The 20,612-nt window shown below is 46.2% G+C and overlaps 1 protein-coding gene and 1 long non-coding RNA gene across 4 annotated transcripts in view; one reads left to right on the top strand and one right to left on the bottom strand.

The window, feature by feature from the left end:
* The window catches only part of LOC125708479 (yjeF N-terminal domain-containing 3-like), a 25,820-nt gene extending 13,181 nt beyond the window's left edge, over nucleotides 1–12,639 (top strand). Inside the window, exons 2-6 of the mRNA XM_048976019.1 lie at nucleotides 6,191–6,299; nucleotides 8,414–8,524; nucleotides 10,159–10,272; nucleotides 11,890–12,040; nucleotides 12,419–12,639. Coding sequence (XP_048831976.1) covers nucleotides 6,191–6,299; nucleotides 8,414–8,524; nucleotides 10,159–10,272; nucleotides 11,890–12,040; nucleotides 12,419–12,615 — 682 coding nt within the window. The 3' untranslated portion in view covers nucleotides 12,616–12,639. The remainder of the gene's footprint in view (nucleotides 1–6,190; nucleotides 6,300–8,413; nucleotides 8,525–10,158; nucleotides 10,273–11,889; nucleotides 12,041–12,418) is intronic.
* Nucleotides 10,492–20,612, bottom strand: part of LOC125708482 (uncharacterized) — a 14,766-nt gene continuing 4,645 nt past the window's right edge. For all 3 annotated transcript variants that reach the window (XR_007382488.1, XR_007382489.1, XR_007382490.1), the window contains 6 exons: nucleotides 20,467–20,531; nucleotides 20,219–20,346; nucleotides 12,391–12,542; nucleotides 12,035–12,102; nucleotides 11,538–11,658; nucleotides 10,492–11,268 (listed from right to left, as the gene is read on the bottom strand). This is a non-coding gene — a long non-coding RNA (uncharacterized LOC125708482). The remainder of the gene's footprint in view (nucleotides 11,269–11,537; nucleotides 11,659–12,034; nucleotides 12,103–12,390; nucleotides 12,543–20,218; nucleotides 20,347–20,466; nucleotides 20,532–20,612) is intronic.

The raw sequence follows: 20,612 nt of genomic DNA, 5'->3' as shown, positions 1-20,612 counted from the left end.
CATGCACTCAGTCAGTTTTCTTGGCCACAACTTCATGCAGCCGAAGTAAACTGAAAAGAATGAATGAATCATTGGATATTTGTATTCTTCATATTCTTCAAACACCAACTGATTCTTGCAGCAGTACAGGAATTATCCACTGTTAGAAGACAAGTGAGTCACAGAATAAATGATAATATAATTCATCTGCAAGAGACAATTTATCATGTGAGATGACAGTAGAGATAAAGGTGTACCGTGGTAAAGGCCTGGTGTGTTCTGCTGCTCAGCTGATTGAAACTTGTCAACCAAGCAGAAATCTATAAACACAGTGTATGACTCGTCCCCAGCTGCCGTGAGCGTGTCTTGTCACTTGGCTCTGATGCTGTAGTTTAATTAAATTGTCTCTCCTACCCCCACCACACTCGAATCTTCTCTCCATTGCAGAGCTGGTAAGAGGCCAGTGAGAGATGCCAGTTCATGGCTGGAAGCGACGCATCTGAGAAATACCGTCTCTCTACAGTTTCATGCATGATATCCAATGTCTGCACTACAGCAAAGAAGGACATTGTTTTCATTGGCTTCGCAAAGCATGGAATTCCTTTGCTTATAATAGGTGGACCTGGTGGCCCTAGTTTACTTAGGTGTTCCCAGTTTTAATAGTCTGTTGATTACAAAGCTTATCCCTCGTTAAAAATAATGGAGTTATTTGAAACAGATAATCCTTTCTGCCTGTGTGGCCCCGCATTTTAGTAGGAGCTGAAGATGATGTTTGTTCCTCTGTAGAAGCTTTTCTGCTGTTTTGGGGATTTGAAGATTTATACTAAAATGCAAATCCTGCTTCCACAAACGGCTTAAAAGGGATTGTTTGTCTTTGTGACAAGCAATTAACATTTGAAAATAGCTTCCCGGGTTCCAAGTATGGGAGAGTTTACGTGCACGAGAGCGACCCTGCATTTCTGCAGCGCAGATCTGCGCTACTTACCTGTAGATCTGCTGCGGCGGCCCTAACAGGTGTCCCAGAACCATGTGGCTTCTATCCCTCCATAAATACATATCAGTGAAGCTAACCTGGATGACACAAATCCACCAGCTTAAGGAAGGATGTGAGTGAATCTTGTAATGATGTGCAGTGTCTTTCAAGGTATTCGCTGTTCACTGTCGCTCTATTGTCCCTGTGCTCCCTGAGGTAGATTCCAGGTTCGCCGTGACCTTGCCTGGGGTGGGGGGGGGTGTTTCACGAAACAGGATTTCTTGCTTAGCCAGACAACTTGTAAGATTTAAGGTAGTCTGGGCTAAATGTAAGTGAACGACGATGAAGACCATTTGGCCCAGACTACCTTCAATCCAACAAGTTATCCGGCTAAGTAAGGAATCCTGTTTCGCGAAACACCTCCCGGGATAAGTGGTTATGAACGACAGCTGGATGACCGGATGACTTTTCTAAGAAGTAGCTTCTCTTTTAGCCATCACATATATATATAAAATGCGCATATATAAAACACCTTCTGTAATCACACATGCTCCAACCGAGGGTCAACGGCCAGACAGTTAACCCTGCAGCACCCTGATAAGAAACATCTGCCGTTCCAATAGTCTGGAACAATCCAGGCCAGCAATGGGAGGTGCGTCTTGATTGTGGCGAGAATTGAATAGGAAGCGGGATTCATTCAAAGGATTATAAAGGTTTATTGTCATTTGGACTAGTACAAGTAGGCTACTGAATACAAAGAGATGCTTACTTGCATTTTTCCTGCAGACAGATACAATGTAACAAGACGTAGGACAACAGTAAATATGTCTAAAAACTAAATATGTAAATGGAGATATGGAAGTATCTGGAAAAATACGTATGAATTGTACAATGTACATGCATAGCAGCAGACAATAGTGCAAAACCTGAAGTACAAGGGCTGTGGGGCTGTAATGGGGGAGGGCAGACAATTAAAGATATTTTAGCAGTAGGTCGTGTTTCCTGACATGGTTGTGTTTCGTAACGCATGATTTTGCTTGCTGTTTGTTATTCACACGATATTCTGCTTTGCCGATTCAGGGCTCTCCGACAGAATGTTCTGCTTGTCGCTTTGCCCTTTCTGTCCTAGGAGCGCGGTTCCGTCGGGCAGCAGTTTTAACGGGGCTCCAAAGAATGGCGCCCCTCTAATCTCCTCCCCTCCTCCCTCGAATATGCAGGCATAGCGGCTCTCCCGACTGTCTCCGTTACCATGGCTCCCGGTGCCTGCCGTTCTTTCTCGGACTTCCCCACGTTCCAGTTCTACTTCCGACTAAGAGAGACACAAGAATGAGCGGCCGCTGTTTCTTTCATCGCGGACGGGCTCTGTGTACAGACAGAATACATTAGGACTGCGATCGCAAAACGGCATCAGTTGCAGGAAATGCACGGAATGACGTTGATCCCAATGAGACGTGACCCTTTTTTATGATTACCCTATTTGTATGATCGATGGGACTTTCAGAAATTTTCATAGGCCGTAATTAAGAAAAACTGATGAAGCAAATGATTTGCATTAGCCTTCATGATGAGCCCCCGCAGTGAAAAGCGATAAGCAAATTACTGCTAAGCTAATTTTCCATAATTTATTGGGACGCAAAGTAATTTTAACTAATACATGTTCCAAGAAAGCTCTTGGCTGCCGGTATACTTTGCTGTTAGAGAGATTCATCTCTGTTCTTAAAATAGATTACTTGCTGTCATTAAATCGAACCAAAAGCGGATATGTGAATCAGCTGGACTATTTGAAAAGTGCAGGCAGTAAGTTTAATTGATGGATCCAAGCAATCACAAATTTGCGTGATCCCAATTAGTAATGTATCTAACCTGTGATGGAGGCTGTTAACTTCCTTGTCGACAGTAACCTGCAACATGCTACCATTTGAACTAAGAAAAAAAAACTGTGTGTCCATCCTTAATCATTGATCTCGGGCAACTCCTTCCTCATTTACCTCAAGCCATTTTCTGCTTGAAGAACAGTCATCCTCTGGTGTCCTCAAATGACTCGAATGAAAGGCTGCACAAGATGATTTGAAGATGACATCATATCAGCTTTTCCCTCACGAGGTCTGCAAGTGCTTATTTGAACTCAGTAAGCAGGAAAATTACTCCTGACCATAAAGATCACTGTGTGGCCATTGGATGGAATAATGTGGCCAGAAGACGGCCTGGCAATATCGCATTTGTGTATTGGAGAATGTAGCTGTAGAAGCATCTTGATTGGCCAGTAACTCCTTCACACGTTTTCTTGGGTTTAATTGGGTTTGGTAGAGATTTATCCATATGCAATATGTATATGGTATGTATGCTATAACATGGAGCTGGGCTATTGCAGATTTAAAGCATCATGTTATAAATGTATGCATACGCTTTAAAAACACTAAATAATCTAGTTGAGAAATTTATATGGTCAATGGCAAGATCAACCCATATAATCTGCAATACTGTTGGTGGTACATATACTAGGCCTATATCTGCTATCTTGGATTATAGCAGTCTGTGGGTTTTCTGTAAAGCTATTTTTATTGTTAAAATCTGAATTAAGTAAATGAAAGATTTATTGTAATAAGATAATGCTTCTGTGTTTTAATCATGTGATTCCACTCCGAGGCTGTATATTCGTTAAGGACGAAATGTTCTGTCTGTACTCTTAGCGGTGTGTGTTATGGTGTTTGTCCTCAGTTAGTTGCGTTATCGCTCTGGTATCTTGAAGCATGTGATAGGTCCGATTATCTTCACTGGAGCTTCAGCAGGGAGTGAGAAGGGAAAATGGTGTGTACAAAGGTTTCAAATTACTTGCACACCAAGATCCCCCCTCAGCCGTGACACATTTTCTTTCCACAGATTTTCATTTTCTAAGCCACTTTTCCGGCTAAGGTTTGTGATTTTATTATTTTTTTCAAGGAAATAAGTGACATGGAGGGTGCTTGACTGCAGCAGAGTGTAAATGATCCTTCTGATGTTGAGCGATTCGACCTCAGACGCGCATGAGTGGCAAAAAGAATAACAGGTGCAGGATGTATTAAATAAGTGGCCAATTGATGTCGGTTTCCATGGTGAGCCGTAATTAGAACCTGTTTACTTGCCTGTAAATAAGGAATAGGAGAGAGGTTGCATTTTCTCTTCTTCCTTGTAGAAGAATTTTTCATTTTGATTTAGCTTGGAAAGCATTGAAGGTACCCACTTATTTTCTATTTCATTTTTTTATACGGCAGGTGTAATCATTCCAGATGAATACCTAGTGCAGTACATAACATTCAGACATTCAGCACAAATGCATAGTTAGAATGTAATTATTATGGATGATACTTTTATATATGTCTGTGTCTGGATATATGCAACATTGAATTTTCACAATTAGGCTCGTATAATGTGCAAGTCGATCTGGCAGGGGAAACAGGCTAATTAGGGTACCTCGTTATGGTCAGACAGGGTAATTTGTGGCCTGTGGACAGTGATATACCATGTGGGCAAATCATGGGATCTCCAGCTGAGGGATAACAGGTCTCTGTGGGTTCTTCCCGTAGCTCGTTTCAGCAGGTATTCATCCACACGTCCCCCTGGCACTTTTGGTTAAGTAGGGTTTTACCGCTCAAAGGGATCGCGCACCCTTTACTTTTGTCAAGCCAAATACTGCCACCTGGTGGTGAAAGTACGACGATGCGTTTTTTTCTACTACATATGGAAGCATTAGATTGGGGTGGACAATCTTATCCGCAAAGGGCCAATGTGTTTGCAGGTTTTTGGGATAACCTTCAGGTCAGCTGTTCAAACCTAAGTGTGAGGACTCTTCAGCCAATCAGTTCTCTAATTAGTAATCTAATTGGGGAGTTGCAACGAATACCTGCACACGCATCGGCCCTTTCTGGATAAGACTGCTCACACCTGCATTAGGTAGTAAGCAGAAAATGCACTTTATCCTAAGTATTTATGCAGTGTAACAGACGGACATTCTGAGATACTGTTTACCATGGTAGTTTACAGGAGGCTAAACACTTCAAGGGTAATTTCTGCACTTATTGATAAAATTGTCAGGTCAGAATGTGGGCTCAGTGGGAGGTGATGCTGCTCCGCTCCGTGTGCATGCTCTCCATTTTGTGAGCAGGGTGACCACTGACATCACAGGAGGGCGCCCATGAAAATCTGTCCAGACAGAGGTCTGGAAAAGCAGACTGCTTGAGATGACATCCAGACGAGACGTCACCCTAGTTGTGAGGGTTTCCTTCAAGTGCTCATTTCCTTCGACAGTCCAAAGATACAGAGTTAGGGCATTTTGCCTTTGACAAAGTGATATCCTATTCACGCTGTACCCCTGTTGTGTGTCCTCCGTCGCCTGAGGTCTGGATAAGCGATGGATAAGGATGCTGATGGTGAAGTACAGAGATGATGGCATGATGATGCTGCCCCTAGTGTACTGGAGGAGAAACAGCAGCTATGTAGAGCTGAATGTCGCGTTGGACAGGTGACTTTTCACGAGCCTCATTGGAGTGAAGTTTAATCATTCCACCTTTTGACACACTTACCTGACAGAAATTCCTTACACCTCATTTCATCTGTCTGTTAAATGAAACAGCATTTTTATATACGTGATGTGACCGAATATATCCTGCAAATTAAATCTGACAACAGACTATTTTAAACTATTTGCCTATTATAATCCTGGTTAAAGGAAGCAGTAATGCTTAGATGATCCACAAGGGGTCCCTAGCATCACGATTAATGCCTTACTGAGCATTTTGACAGCTGGCCCTCACTAAGTTGCACAGTCTCGTAACTTCAGATAAGGTTTCACAAGGGGGACAAAGATTATTCTGAGACGAGTTACTTCTAGTATTTACTGGGAAATACCTCCTAGTTTCGTTCTGATATCCACATAGCATTGTGTTCCAGGAGCCTGTAAATCGGTGACATCCTGATTCCAGCATTTCCTCTATTAAGAGCAGTGAGTTAGGAGGTTGCCATGCGGAGAATGAGAGTCAGCCGGGACAAGACAGGCAGCCCTCAGCCGACGACTAACCCCCACTTTTCCCTGGCTTGTGTCTCCTGTGGTTCTGCATGGGGATGGACTGTAAATGATGCCTATAGGATGCCCTGGAGTTGACCTGCATCCATAAGCTCAAATGTAAAATATGCCAAACCATGAAATATATCCTCTTGCGTCTATATATGTATGTTTGAAGACATAACTTGTTTCTTTTGCAGTAAGGACGAGGTGGCGGCCCTTGAGACGGAGCTGCTGTCGGACTATCGATTTGGACAGCAGCAGCTGATCGAGATCTGGGGTCACGCTTGCGCCGTGGCCATCGCCAAGGTGCGTGCCCTTTCACCACTACCCCATATCCCCAACCCCCCAGTCTTGGGCCGTCAGTTTCGGTCTGTCCTGCCTTGTAACACACACCTCCCACAACCAACCCAGATTCTTTGAAGTGCCCAGACGTACAGATGCTCAGAAATGGGCGAGGGCAGCGAGCACGGTGTGTGGCTTCTCCGCCTGCTCACCAAGGACCCGGCGTCTCTGCGGATCTGTGGAGCCTGAGGCATCATTGGTAGCGAGCAGCGGAGAGCAACTCGGTTAGATGATTGAATTCCGTCTGGCAGGGAGAAGCCTTACATCAGCCCTACATGTGGAGCTTGAAATGGACCCAGCCAGACTGATGTGGTCACTGGTTTTGTCTGGTATGGTCGGCCCAGAGATCGTTGTCGGAGAGTCGTCTCAAACGCTCTCATATGACCATCCTGAAAGTTTGTTTAACCTTTGTGTTGCTGCTGTGGACATTCCTAGACAAATGATGTATGTTTCCTGACTTGTTTTGGCAGAAGATCTTATATTTTCCTACTACATTTAGCCGAGGGACGTGTATTATTTCAATTATTAGAACTACTGATTTCAACTGTGAATTTATTTGTGCTGCGCTGTTACCCCAAGCCAGCCCAAAGGGTCAGAGAGATTATTTCATTTGAGAGCTGCGGTCACCAGCTGGAAGTTAGGGACTTATGGACCACAGTGGTATTAACTTCCCCACCAAAATCCAAACCCCCAATTAAATTCAGGGCTGCACGATTAGCTCTCGCTTGGTGACTGGAGTCTAACTTAATCTGAAATTCGAAACTCGCTTTGACACCTGAAAAAGTGAGAACTTTTCATGTCTCCTAAACCACTGAACAAAGGACTTAAGAAATAAGTATAAAGAGGACACAAGTATGGGAAGACAAGACGTAAGACATAAAACAATAATCAATAGCTGTAGTGCAGTAAAATAGCAGGTAGTACAGTCTAAGAATAAATGAGTATTTACATATGTACACTGTAGCGAGTACGCTGGGTCTCTGGTGACAGCTCTTTCGAAGGTGTGAAACGCTGTCCTCATTAAGGACAAATCCAATAATTGCCTGGGGAAAGAAGCCCTTCCTCTGTGTTTCTCTGAGCAAAGAGAGGTTCTCTCTCTGGTCTTGGGCGGTCCGCAGCAGGACATGGAGAACGATGGCAGATGCAGGCACCGGGAGAACATTCTGCCTGGGGGTAGGGATGGGGCCGCGGCGCGTGGAGAAATGTCAAGGCTGACGTGAGTGCGGGAAGAGTAATGAGGGGGCCTGCTTGCCAGCGGTTTCTTTGTGTTCTTCCTTGGGCACGTCTCACCTTGACTTTAATTAAGGAAAATTAGTTTCAATCAACATCAGTGCTTTACTCTGGGAAAGTCTGCCAAACTGGGCCCTCTGGGTGCCACCGAGCAGCCCGGCGTTACGAGGTGTGAGATGTAAACGGCACCTTAATGAGCTCCCATTCACGCAGGTGAGCCGTCTCCAGACAGGCCTCTCCGAGCGCTTCTGAGCAGAATGCGTATGCGTTCATTATCGTAACTGACCGCTACCTGTTAACGAGCTTCTTGCCTCATCACTTTACTTCTGCTCGCTCCTCCGATTAAAGACCTAAATCCCCACAGGCATCGCCTGTTCAACATGCATTCCTCATGTGGCACTGCTCGGTAGCGAAAGCGTTTTTACGCAGGCAGTTGGCGGGCCGCCTACAGGCCCCCGAAGCAGAAAAACTGGGATTCCAGACTTGGCCGGGAAAATGGGAACAATGTGGACCATGCGGCCCGGGTTCAGAAGAGTGATGGAAAGTGTGTTATTTAAAGTTTGCATCCTCTGACGTGCGTGTCGGTATTTTTTCCGACGCTGTCAGGGTTATTTTAAAGAGTTTGGGCTCTAAAAAAAGTAAATAAACAAAGGGTGTCATTTCCCCCTGCACTTTACCCCCCCCGCTACGGGTAGGTCAGTCAACAAAGGTGGATGCTGGTTGCTTGGCGACAGACCGAGGACCCCTGCAGGTAGAGAGAGGAACCACCAGGTCAGCAGGTGATCTTTACTTCTGCTCACCTTTTCTGCTCTCCCTGTGTCTCCGCTTCCTCCCTCCACCTTCTGCAGGCCTTCCCGCTGGGCACCCTGGCTAAGAAGCAGCCCACGGTCCTTGTGGTCTGCGGCCCCGACCAGAACGGTTCCGTGGGGCTGGTGTGTGCCCGCCACCTTCGCATATTTGTGAGTAGAGCACCATGTGAGCACGTGGGCCAGGTCGGGGTGTGAGGGGATGGCAGCTCCGGTGATTAAGCTGATTAAGCAAAAAGAATGACGGTGTAGGGTCACTCGTGCAAGCTCAGCAGAACAGGGCCGGAAAAAAGAGTAGTTCTTGATACGAGGAAAGTTCGACACACCATAAACCAGGTATAGGTAGACCTGGAACCTCCATCTGCAATTAATCTAAGAATTATCATTCCTGTCACACAGACTCTCTCACAATGAAGCCAGACAATTAAATTAAATTAAATTAAATTAAAGTGTTTTTGGTCATGTTTTATAGACTGTACCACGGCCAGGAGGTGGGGGGAACATGTCTGAATGCTCACCCCCACCCCCTCTCCCACCGTGATCATCTCGTATTTTTACTATGCCAGGAATCCTAACAGGGCCAAATCCCTTACTATAAAAAAAATAACAAATATTCTAATTAGCACACATCTGCACACAAATTAGTAAGGCAGCCATTGAGTTTGTGAGGAGAATCTGTGCCCTGCCACCGTGTATCTGACGCAGTTCGGGGTTCCAGAGAGGACAGAGATGATTGGCTGGAGGATCAAATACTCAGCCTCCTACCCTTCACACCTTATAGGAGCCACCTGGCGTTACGGGACGCAGAGTAGTGCCCAAGAAAAAACACGAAATATTTTTTTTTTAAAAAGACAGCCTTCAGCGGTGAAGCATTAATGAATCCAGCACTCATTTCGGTTTGTCTTCACAGCCCTGGCACCTCTGCTGATGTGCAGGACACTAATCTGTTCTCGCTTTCACTGTGAGCTCACACTAAACTTTTTAACACCGGAGATTTATTCTCATAATAAATAACCATCGCTGGAAAACCAGCGCTGAACATTTCAACAGTACCGGCAGTGTTTAAATGGATATAAATTTGTCCTATTTGTCTGCCTAATATTTCAAACTGAATATTTTGTGGCTATATATATTCTGTTCTGTTGTTTATGGACTGGCGGTGACTGGCTCTTACGACGCTCCATTACCCACGGTGCCCGTGACGATGTGGCCAAAGCTGTTCTATTTCAGGTTGGGGCTAAACCACAGATCCCAGTCAAAGCACCGGCGTGTCTCCCAGTCAGAGATAAGACGCCTGCCGACAGTTGGACGCAGTTAAGCTCAGACTGTTCGAAGGGCCTGCGTGGGTAATGCGGGGAGAATCATTCCCGTTCAGAGGCAGGCATGTGGATGTTTGCGGACTCAGACAGACAGAAACACGACTCCTGCCGGCAGCGTTGCTTAGCAAAAGATGAAAACAAAAACACAAGAGTCCAGGAGTACAGTTAGAGGGTAGCTGTCATACAGATTTTAGTGGTCTGGACCACAGGTGAGTGGCTTTGGACGGCGAGGCCACCCTTCACGAGTCCTGTCCACCAGTAGAGAGCTGTGTGGCTCAGTGGGTATGGGATCGTATACTGTATCCGGAAGGTCGTGAGTTGAAAAAGGCCCTTGACTGGCCCAGGGGTATTGGCGAACCCCAAAGTTCCCTCACTTGTATGGCACTTTGAATAAAAGCGTCTGATGTCCCAGCTTAGGACCTGGCAGAAGGGTCTTGACATCCCCTCCTGTCCCCGTCCCCTTGGCAGGAATACGAGCCCACCATCTTCTACCCCAAGCGCTCCCCTCAAAGTCTGCATCAAGACTTCACGGTACAGTGCGAGAAGATGGACATCCCATTCCTCTCCTACCTTCCTACAGAGGTATGTGGCTCGGAAGAAAGCCGCCGCAGACTCAAGGCAGCAAAGCAATCGCTGGGGTTAAACTGTCCATAATGAACATTAGACAGTTACCTAAGACAGCGATTCTCAACCTCTTTTAATCCAAAGATCCCCTGTGTGCAGAAAGACACCTTTGAGCCCCATTAGACAGGTTATGATGTTGTTTCTCATGTATTTGTTCTGCAATAATAATAATTGCCATTGTTTATTAATACAATTTAATTTGGTTACACTGCCAAACAATGTAATTTCTTTTGAACGTGATTCCACTATGTCCACCATTCCAGCACTGATTTCCCCCCTCAGTTTGTGATATTGTTTTCAAAACAAAGGGTGAATGTTTATGAACAAAAAAAGTAAATTTAAAACCTACTTGGCAAATGGCTGTAAACTCAGAAACTTGACAAACATTAAACAGGCGCTTAAATGAAAAGACCTTTAACAAAATAAAAATATCACAGTTTGTAACATGTCTAAATGTTTCAATTGAAGTGAACCAAGTATGTCAACAGCCATATCACCTGCAGTTCAGAGTAAGTCATACATCTGAAGCTAAGCAGGTTTGGGCCTGACCAGTACTTCGATGGGAAACCAAACAGGAAAGCTGGGATGTTGCTGGAAGAGGCGTTGGTGTGGCCAGTAGGGGGAGCCCATCATGTGGTCTGAGGGGATCCCAGTGCAGTAAACATGGTGCTGTAAAAACGAGGTCTTGACTCTCTGAGGTCATTAAAGACCCATCTCTCGAAAGAGTAGGGGTGGTACCCCGATGTCCTGGCTAAAACTGTCCACGGTGGCCCTTTCAAAGCTAGGGCCACCTATATCTCATATAATCATCCTCTATATCTAACTCTACTATTAGCGAACCTTAGCTACCGTGGTGAGCATACTGGCTTAGAATGGCTGCTGGGGGTGCATCATCCAGGTGGGTGCTGGTGGTCGAAGTGGCTCCCCATTCCTTCTGTGAAGCTCTTTGGGTTTCTTGAAAAGAAAATGTAACATTCATTCAAATAACAATTCCTTGCCTTTCCCCGTTTGTCGGCTTTGATTTTTAGCTGTGAATTCTTGGATCCTGTGTAACATCAAAGCTGTTTACTAAAGATTTTTAATAGAAACCAAAAGTAAAGCCCTAATTTTAATACACAATTAAATTATATTGATATAAACAGTATTGGGTTATCTTAGAACTCGTTTACCAAAAATATCAATGTACCAGAAAAAATGTGATGTAAGCTACTGCCCAGCCCTACCTTCAGCAATGTCATATTTTTTCTTCACTTTTCAAATAAATCGCATGGTCCTCCACAGGCCTAGCTGATGCCCTCCAGTGGGCCGCAGTGCCCCAGGTTGAGAATCACTGACCTAGGATACCTGTCAAAGCGAAGCAACAATATGCATTGTTAACAAAGGATTCAGTAATTTTAACTGCATTAACCCAACTGAACAGCTAGTTTGACATTTAAAAAAAAAAATATATATTTTTTTTTTTACACAAAATTTTCACTGATACATGTATGTGTTGCAATACAGTAACTCAAGTTATTAAAATGCATCATATAGATTCACAGAATTTAGACAGTGTTCACTTCCATCCCGGTGTAGGTCCAGCTGATAAATGATGCCTATAACTTGGTGATTGATGCCATCCTGGGGCCCGAAGCCGATTACACGGACGTAAAGGAGCCCTACAGCAGCATCCTGGCCACCCTGAAACAGATCAAGATCCCCATTGTGAGCGTGGACGTACCATCAGGTAACACACCAATCTCCAGGGCTTAGGGGTGCTGGACATCTGGACGGGCAGCTGCGGTCCTTCTGCATCCCAAAATTAAGGAGATTCTCAGTCAGGGTGACGGAGAAACACATTCATGTGAATTAGTAATACCTGATCCAAGAAACAATATTTTGCGCTGCCTAGACTAAGTAGCACTCTATCGCCAAGCACCTAGGCTAAAATACACAATTTAAAGCTAGCCTCAAATAAAACAGTAATTTTATTCCTCCTACTGTTATATTTATAGTGTCCAAATGCTAAAATGTAAACCTTGACATGAAATGGTGTCGTGCAGTTTTATGTACTACAGTATGTCACTACATACTCACTCTCTGCTCACCACCACCTCTGTCGAAGGCTGGAACGCGGACGAGCCCGGCACAGACGGGATTAATCCCGAGGTCCTCATCTCACTCACGGTCCCGAAGAGGTGTGCAGCCAGTTTCCTCGGGAAGCACTTCCTCGTCGGACGTTTCCTTCCCTATGACATACAGAAGAAATATGAGCTCAATCTGCCAGAATACCCCGGCACGGACTGCCTTATACAACTGTAACAATCACGCCCATGCTGCTTTTACAGAAACTAATATATATATATATATATATATATATATATATATATATATATATACACAATCTCCTTTTTGTATTTAATAGATATATTATTATTATTGATAGTTTGTTGTTACTATTGCCAAGCTATATTATGTGGGTCTGGAACATATTTTCCAGTTACCCTCTTGCTTTTAAAAAGAACAAAAACAGACTGTTTAGAGTGTTACATTGTGGGTGGTCTCGATCGTCGTAAATTAACGAACAGTTTAAGAGTGGTTATTCATTGCATTTTTTTTATCACTGCAAAATGTTACTAATTTGGCGCTAAAAATTCATGTGACATTTAATTTTACCATAGTATATATTATTTATTGTCATGAATTACTACGTTTTAAAGTAGTATATTAGTACGTGCCACATTTTACATGTGAAGTGCTCCATCCTACATTTTTTTTTCTTGTTTGAGGTATTTGTTTTTTTTCCTTTACTCATTCTAGAGCAGTTGTAGGGGTCTTGGATAAATAAAAGGTCTTAAATATGAATTGTTGTCCAATTTAGCCCAATTTACCTGTAAATGACTTTCGTAATTCGGCATTGTATCTAGGTGGTAACAATCATGACTGTAGCCCAAAAGTAGACTGAGAAATGAAAGCACAAAACAATGCTTGTTTTTATGCATATTGTGTTCTAATGTGCATTAAAGACTACTGGTTAATGACTATTTTATTATCTGCATTGCAATGGGCAGAGCTGAAATTTGGCTCCGCTTCTGACGTCATAAACGGGAGGGGGCGCATCCCTTATTCTGATTATTTTGATAGTCGAGGTGTATCTCCATATAACATACATGCTTATGCCACGTGTTGCCGATAGAGGGCCATATGGCTTGGGAGACAGGCTTGCCGTTAAACTTTAATAGAATAAAAAAACATTAGATGTATTTATTGATGTGTTACTTTTAATTACGTTAAGAAATAATGAAACATAGCCGGATGAATGCAAGCTAGCGCAACGTCCAGCGGGGGGTCCGTCCGGCCGTATCCACGAGTTGTTAGGAGTAGGGACAAGTGCCACGGAGTATTTTAAAAGAAAGCACCAAAATGTTTTAAAGAAGGAAAAATTTAGCGTTTTTTTTTTTTAAAAAAGAAAGAAAAGCAGGCGGAATTTAAACAAGTACAAATATGCCCGAACGAAACGCTGTCAGAAGAGCAAATGCTGAGTTCAAACAAGCACAAGCGAAACCAATTAACATACAGCATGTCGTTTTAAAAGAAGAAAACCTTTAGCGGTATTTACCAGTGTTTTATTTCATTGTTAGGTTGAAGAGAGTATTCAACCAGCAAGTTTTTAGGAGGGATAACCTTTAAGCCCGACGGTAACTAAAAGGCGAAATGAGCGAGTCCAGCAGCTCTGGTACGTGACACCGACCTGTTTGAACAACGAGGCTGAAATGATTGTATGAGACTTCCGATCTTGCGCATGCGCACTCACGGATCCATCCCATTTCAAAATGGCGACAGCATCGGAGCGCATGTTGCCCTTTTATTTCAAATAAGACCCTTTAAACATAACGTAAGTAATGAAACTCTTTTTCGCCAATGTGTTATTTAAAAATGAAACATCCTAAGCATTTCGACAACAAGAATCAAGGAATAACGCCGGCAACGCTCTCTCTCCATGTCGCGCTTGTGCGTAGAACCACTATCCCCACACATCTTTTATTAAAAACAGCTGAGGCAAGTCGTTTTCTGAATTTTAAGGTGTGTATAAAATAAGTAAACGTGTGTAAAATAAGTGTAAAATGTGTTATAAAGCATATAGCCAACGATAATAAAGAATTTAAGCACAATATCTCACACGCACCCTATAGCCTATAGCTGGTAGAAATGGCGCTATCCTGCGGCCTACAAGATAAAAGCATATAGCACTAAATTGGAATCAGTAGTCTTTAAGAGAAGAAAATATATTACATTAACTTATTAATGCGATTTTTAAAGTATGTTTTAAGGCATAATAAAACTTTTAACAATTTTAACGGGGTCACCGGACGAGTCGAGCTTTTCTAGCTAGAGAGGAAAGAGGGTATGGCAGTTTTAAATGGTAAAAGCTGTAACCAACAACGTTTTCAAGGAGATTTAATAAAACATGACACCGCAAGGGGAGCGTTCGATTAGGAGATGGCGCCGTACGTAGTCCTGGATAGGAACTATAGTGAGCGGTGTCTTAGCTACGTACATTTTAACTTTGTTAGACTAATACCTTAGTTACTTTAATAATTTAAGGGATAAACAATATTTGTCGTGTTTGTCAATGTGTTAAGTAAATGCGTTATTTTCAAACAGCAAAAGCCCTGTCATTATGTTTTAGGTGCAAAATTATATGGTCTAGCATTATATGGACTAGCAACTGTCTCTGGGGGAGCAGCCCCGGATAGGAACTATTAAGCAGCATTTAGTGACAAGCGTCAAAAACACATTTTAAAGACTTTGACAGAATAAAGCCTTAGTTATTTTAACAAATATGTTTTTTCTGTAAATGTTTATTCATGGTCATGTGCAACAAACACACACACCCCAGAGGTTGGGGGGCTTTAGAGTTTAACTTTAGGTTGGTGATCGCAAGGGTTCAAGATAAGGATGCAATAACAGATACTGCCCTGAGTGAGGTTTGAAGCTGCGATCCCGATCGCAAAAACAGTTGCGCAAAAACACTCTGTGGGTAGTGCCACCCATCCATCCCCGACCCACCGTCCCTTCAAGGCCTCATTATATAACGGTCGACGCGACAGCAAAGAGAGAAAGTGTTCCTGAGTGAGGTTCGAAGCCGCGATCTGCCGATCGCAAAAACAGTTGACGGGACGGACACTCTGTGGGTAGTGCCACCCATCCATCCCCGACCCACCGTCCCTTCAAGGCCTCATTATATAACGGCCGACGCGACAGCAACGAAAGAAACTGCACAGAGTGGGGTTCGAAGCTGCGATCTGCCGATCGCAAGAATGATGACGGGACGGACACTCTGTGGGTAGTGCCACCCATCCATCCCCGACCCACCGTCCCTTCAAGGCCTCATTATATAACAGTCGACGCGACAGCAAAGAGAGAAACTGTTCCTGAGTGAGGTTCGAAGCCGCGATCTGCCGATCGCAAAAACAGTTGACGGGACGGACACTCTGTGGGTAGTGCCACCCATCCATCCCCGACCCACCGTCCCTTCAAGGCCTCATTATATAACGGTCTCTGCGACATCAACGAGAGAAACTGCACAGAGTGGGGTTCGAAGCTGCGATCTGCCGATCGCAAGAATGATGACGGGACGGACACTCTGTGGGTAGTGCCACCCATCCATCCCCGACCCACCGTCCCTTCAAGGCCTCATTATATAACGGTCGACGCGACAGCAAAGAGAGAAACTGTTCCAGAGTGAGGTTCGAAGCCGCGATCTGCCGATCGCAAGAATGATGACGGGACGGACACTCTGTGGGTAGTGCCACCCATCCATCCCCGACCCACCGTCCCTTCAAGGCCTCATTATATAACGGTCGACGCGACAGCAAAGAGAGAAACTGTTCCTGAGTGAGGTTCGAAGCCGCGATCTGCCGATCGCAAAAACAGTTGACGGGACGGACACTCTGTGGGTAGTGCCACCCATCCATCCCCGACCCACCGTCCCTTCAAGGCCTCATTATATAACGGCCGACGCGACAGCAACGAAAGAAACTGCACAGAGTGGGGTTCGAAGCTGCGATCTGCCGATCGCAAGAATGATGACGGGACGGACACTCTGTGGGTAGTGCCACCCATCCATCCCCGACCCACCGTCCCTTCAAGGCCTCATTATATAACGGTCGACGCGACAGCAACGAAAGAAACTGCACAGAGTGGGGTTCAAAGCTGCGATCTGCCGATCGCAAGAATGATGACGGGACGGACACTCTGTGGGTAGTGCCACCCATCCATCCCCGACCCACCGTCCCTTCAAGGCCTCATTATATAACAGTCGACGCGACAGCAAAGAGAGAAAGTGTTCCTGAGTGAGGTTCGAAGCCGCGATCTGCCGATCGCAAAAACAGTTGACGGGACGGACACTCTGTGGGTAGTGCCACCCATCCATCCCCGACCCACCGTCCCTTCAAGGCCTCATTATATAACGGTCTCTGCGACATCAACGAGAGAAACTGCACAGAGTGGGGTTCGAAGCTGCGATCTGCCGATCGCAAGAATGATGACGGGACGGACACTCTGTGGGTAGTGCCACCCATCCATCCCCGACCCACCGTCCCTTCAAGGCCTCATTATATAACGGTCGACGCGACAGCAAAGAGAGAAACTGTTCCAGAGTGAGGTTCGAAGCCGCGATCTGCCGATCGCAAGAATGATGACGGGACGGACACTCTGTGGGTAGTGCCACCCATCCATCCCCGACCCACCGTCCCTTCAAGGCCTCATTATATAACGGTCGACGCGACAGCAAAGAGAGAAACTGTTCCTGAGTGAGGTTCGAAGCCGCGATCTGCCGATCGCAAAAACAGTTGACGGGACGGACACTCTGTGGGTAGTGCCACCCATCCATCCCCGACCCACCGTCCCTTCAAGGCCTCATTATATAACGGCCGACGCGACAGCAACGAAAGAAACTGCACAGAGTGGGGTTCGAAGCTGCGATCTGCCGATCGCAAGAATGATGACGGGACGGACACTCTGTGGGTAGTGCCACCCATCCATCCCCGACCCACCGTCCCTTCAAGGCCTCATTATATAACGGTCGACGCGACAGCAACGAAAGAAACTGCACAGAGTGGGGTTCAAAGCTGCGATCTGCCGATCGCAAGAATGATGACGGGACGGACACTCTGTGGGTAGTGCCACCCATCCATCCCCGACCCACCGTCCCTTCAAGGCCTCATTATATAACGGTCGACGCGACAGCAAAGAGAGAAAGTGTTCCTGAGTGAGGTTCGAAGCCGCGATCTGCCGATCGCAAAAACAGTTGACGGGACGGACACTCTGTGGGTAGTGCCACCCATCCATCCCCGACCCACCGTCCCTTCAAGGCCTCATTATATAACGGTCGACGCGACAGCAAAGAGAGAAAGTGTTCCTGAGTGAGGTTCGAAGCCGCGATCTGCCGATCGCAAAAACAGTTGACGGGACGGACACTCTGTGGGTAGTGCCACCCATCCATCCCCGACCCACCGTCCCTTCAAGGCCTCATTATATAACGGTCGACGCGACAGCAAAGAGAGAAACTGTTCCTGAGTGAGGTTCGAAGCCGCGATCTGCCGATCGCAAAAACAGTTGACGGGACGGACACTCTGTGGGTAGTGCCACCCATCCATCCCCGACCCACCGTCCCTTCAAGGCCTCATTATATAACGGTCGACGCGACAGCAAAGAGAGAAACTGTTCCTGAGTGAGGTTCGAAGCCGCGATCTGCCGATCGCAAAAACAGTTGACGGGACGGACACTCTGTGGGTAGTGCCACCCATCCATCCCCGACCCACCGTCCCTTCAAGGCCTCATTATATAACGGTCGACGCGACAGCAACGAAAGAAACTGCACAGAGTGGGGTTCGAAGCCGCGATCTGCCGATCGCAAGAATGATGACGGGACGGACACTCTGTGGGTAGTGCCACCCATCCATCCCCGACCCACCGTCCCTTCAAGGCCTCATTATATAACAGTCGACGCGACAGCAAAGAGAGAAACTGTTCCTGAGTGAGGTTCGAAGCCGCGATCTGCCGATCGCAAAAACAGTTGACGGGACGGACACTCTGTGGGTAGTGCCACCCATCCATCCCCGACCCACCGTCCCTTCAAGGCCTCATTATATAACGGTCTCTGCGACATCAACGAGAGAAACTGCACAGAGTGGGGTTCGAAGCCGCGATCTGCCGATCGCAAGAATGATGACGGGACGGACACTCTGTGGGTAGTGCCACCCATCCATCCCCTACCCACCGTCCCTTCAAGGCCTCATTATATAACGGTCGATGCGACAGCAAAGAGAGAAACTGTTCCAGAGTGAGGTTCGAAGCCGCGATCTGCCGATCGCAAGAATGATGACGGGACGGACACTCTGTGGGTAGTGCCACCCATCCATCCCCGACCCACCGTCCCTTCAAGGCCTCATTATATAACGGTCGACGCGACAGCAAAGAGAGAAACTGTTCCTGAGTGAGGTTCGAAGCCGCGATCTGCCGATCGCAAAAACAGTTGACGGGACGGACACTCTGTGGGTAGTGCCACCCATCCATCCCCGACCCACCGTCCCTTCAAGGCCTCATTATATAACGGTCGACGCGACAGCAACGAAAGAAACTGCACAGAGTGGGGTTCGAAGCTGCGATCTGCCGATCGCAAGAATGATGACGGGACGGACACTCTGTGGGTAGTGCCACCCATCCATCCCTGACCCACCGTCCCTTCAAGGCCTCATTATATAACGGTCGAGGCGACAGCAAAGAGAGAAACTGCACAGAGTGGGGTTCGAAGCTGCGATCTGCCGATCGCAAGAATGATGACGGGACGGACACTCTGTGGGTAGTGCCACCCATCCATCCCCGACCCACCGTTCCTTCAAGGCCTCATTATATAACGGTCTCTGCGACATCAACGAAAGAAACTGCACAGAGTGGGGTTCGAAGCTGCGATCTGCCGATCGCAAGAATGATGACTGGACGGACACTCTGTGGGTAGTGCCACCCATCCATCCCCGACCCACCGTCCCTTCAAGGCCTCATTATATAACGGTCGACGCGACAGCAACGAAAGAAACTGCCCTGAGTGAGGTTCGAAGCTACGATCTCCCGATCGCAAGAACGGTCGCTCAGTGTGTCGCGCCGACCAACCAACCCTAAGGGTTCAAGATAAGGACGTGCCTGGTGACGTGACAGCAATAACAGAAACTGCCCTGAGTGAGGTTCGGAGCGGCGATCTCCCGATCGCAAGAAAAGTCTCTCAGTGTGTCGCGCCACCCAAGAGTGTCGCGCCACCCAAGAGTGCATGGCCGTCATCTGCATCAAACATTTGTACATCGGTGTCCAGTCCGCTGTCACCCGGTCCGGCCACGTGGTTGTCAACCATTTCCTCATTCATAGATACCAGCATTCGGTGACCACCCGTCTACATTTCCTATAGCGTCACCCATATTGACATAGTCCATAGCATCGACCACTTCATCAGCACCATTCTCATTTATATCATTAAGGCAAGCATGAAGGGGTTAATTTCAGCCGGTGGTTCGTCATTCAGTTCATCAGTCAACTGCAGCCGATCAGAGTTCATCGGCGTTTCACCGTCGTCGTCATCATTTATATGCATCCTTCTAGATTCCCCGGACCCATCAAAACTCCACTGCCTCCGCTTTTCAGGTATGACCGTGCTTATTCTTTAGATCTGGTCGGACAAATCACACATCTGATCCTGAAAAAGGAAAAAAGCTACTTTGAGCCCCTTCAGCCGCTCATCCCAGGAAACAGTGCTGTCCAGGGAACTCACAACAGGCCATTGCCAATGTGTTAATGGGTCAATATCCCAATCTTGTGTCCTCTGCGGGGGTCCCGTTAAGGCACGGGTTGTGGTCGCTGGATCACCACTTACAGAGCCCCCTTGGTCCGGTGTCATGCTTCCTGTTGTGGGAGCCTCTGGTCGTGTAGATTTCAGTTGGCTGTCCGGCTCGCACTGTATGCTGTCAGTTGAGGTTGTTGCCGTTGCTTCAATTTTTTCAGCTGCCGCAATCAACAATTCATCATTGGCAGTGTTTTGGGGGACGAAAAAGACAAAATCAGTCTTTAAGCATTTCATACAGAAAAATCGACGACACGGGTAAGCAATATTGTTCCACGTACCGTTAAAACTATCCGTTCTTTTCCGCTTATGGCTAACTTGTCGGGGGCAGACCCTTCACGATTATCTGTGAAAATAACGGTTGTCGTGCTTAACAGGTCAGCTTCAGTGAGCATAAACACATTTAGTCTTTCCACAATTTTAAAAC

The sequence above is a fragment of the Brienomyrus brachyistius genome, chromosome 15 (assembly GCF_023856365.1).
Source record: "Brienomyrus brachyistius isolate T26 chromosome 15, BBRACH_0.4, whole genome shotgun sequence".
NCBI lineage: Eukaryota > Metazoa > Chordata > Actinopteri > Osteoglossiformes > Mormyridae > Brienomyrus > Brienomyrus brachyistius.
This window is presented reverse-complemented; position numbering and strand designations above follow the sequence as displayed.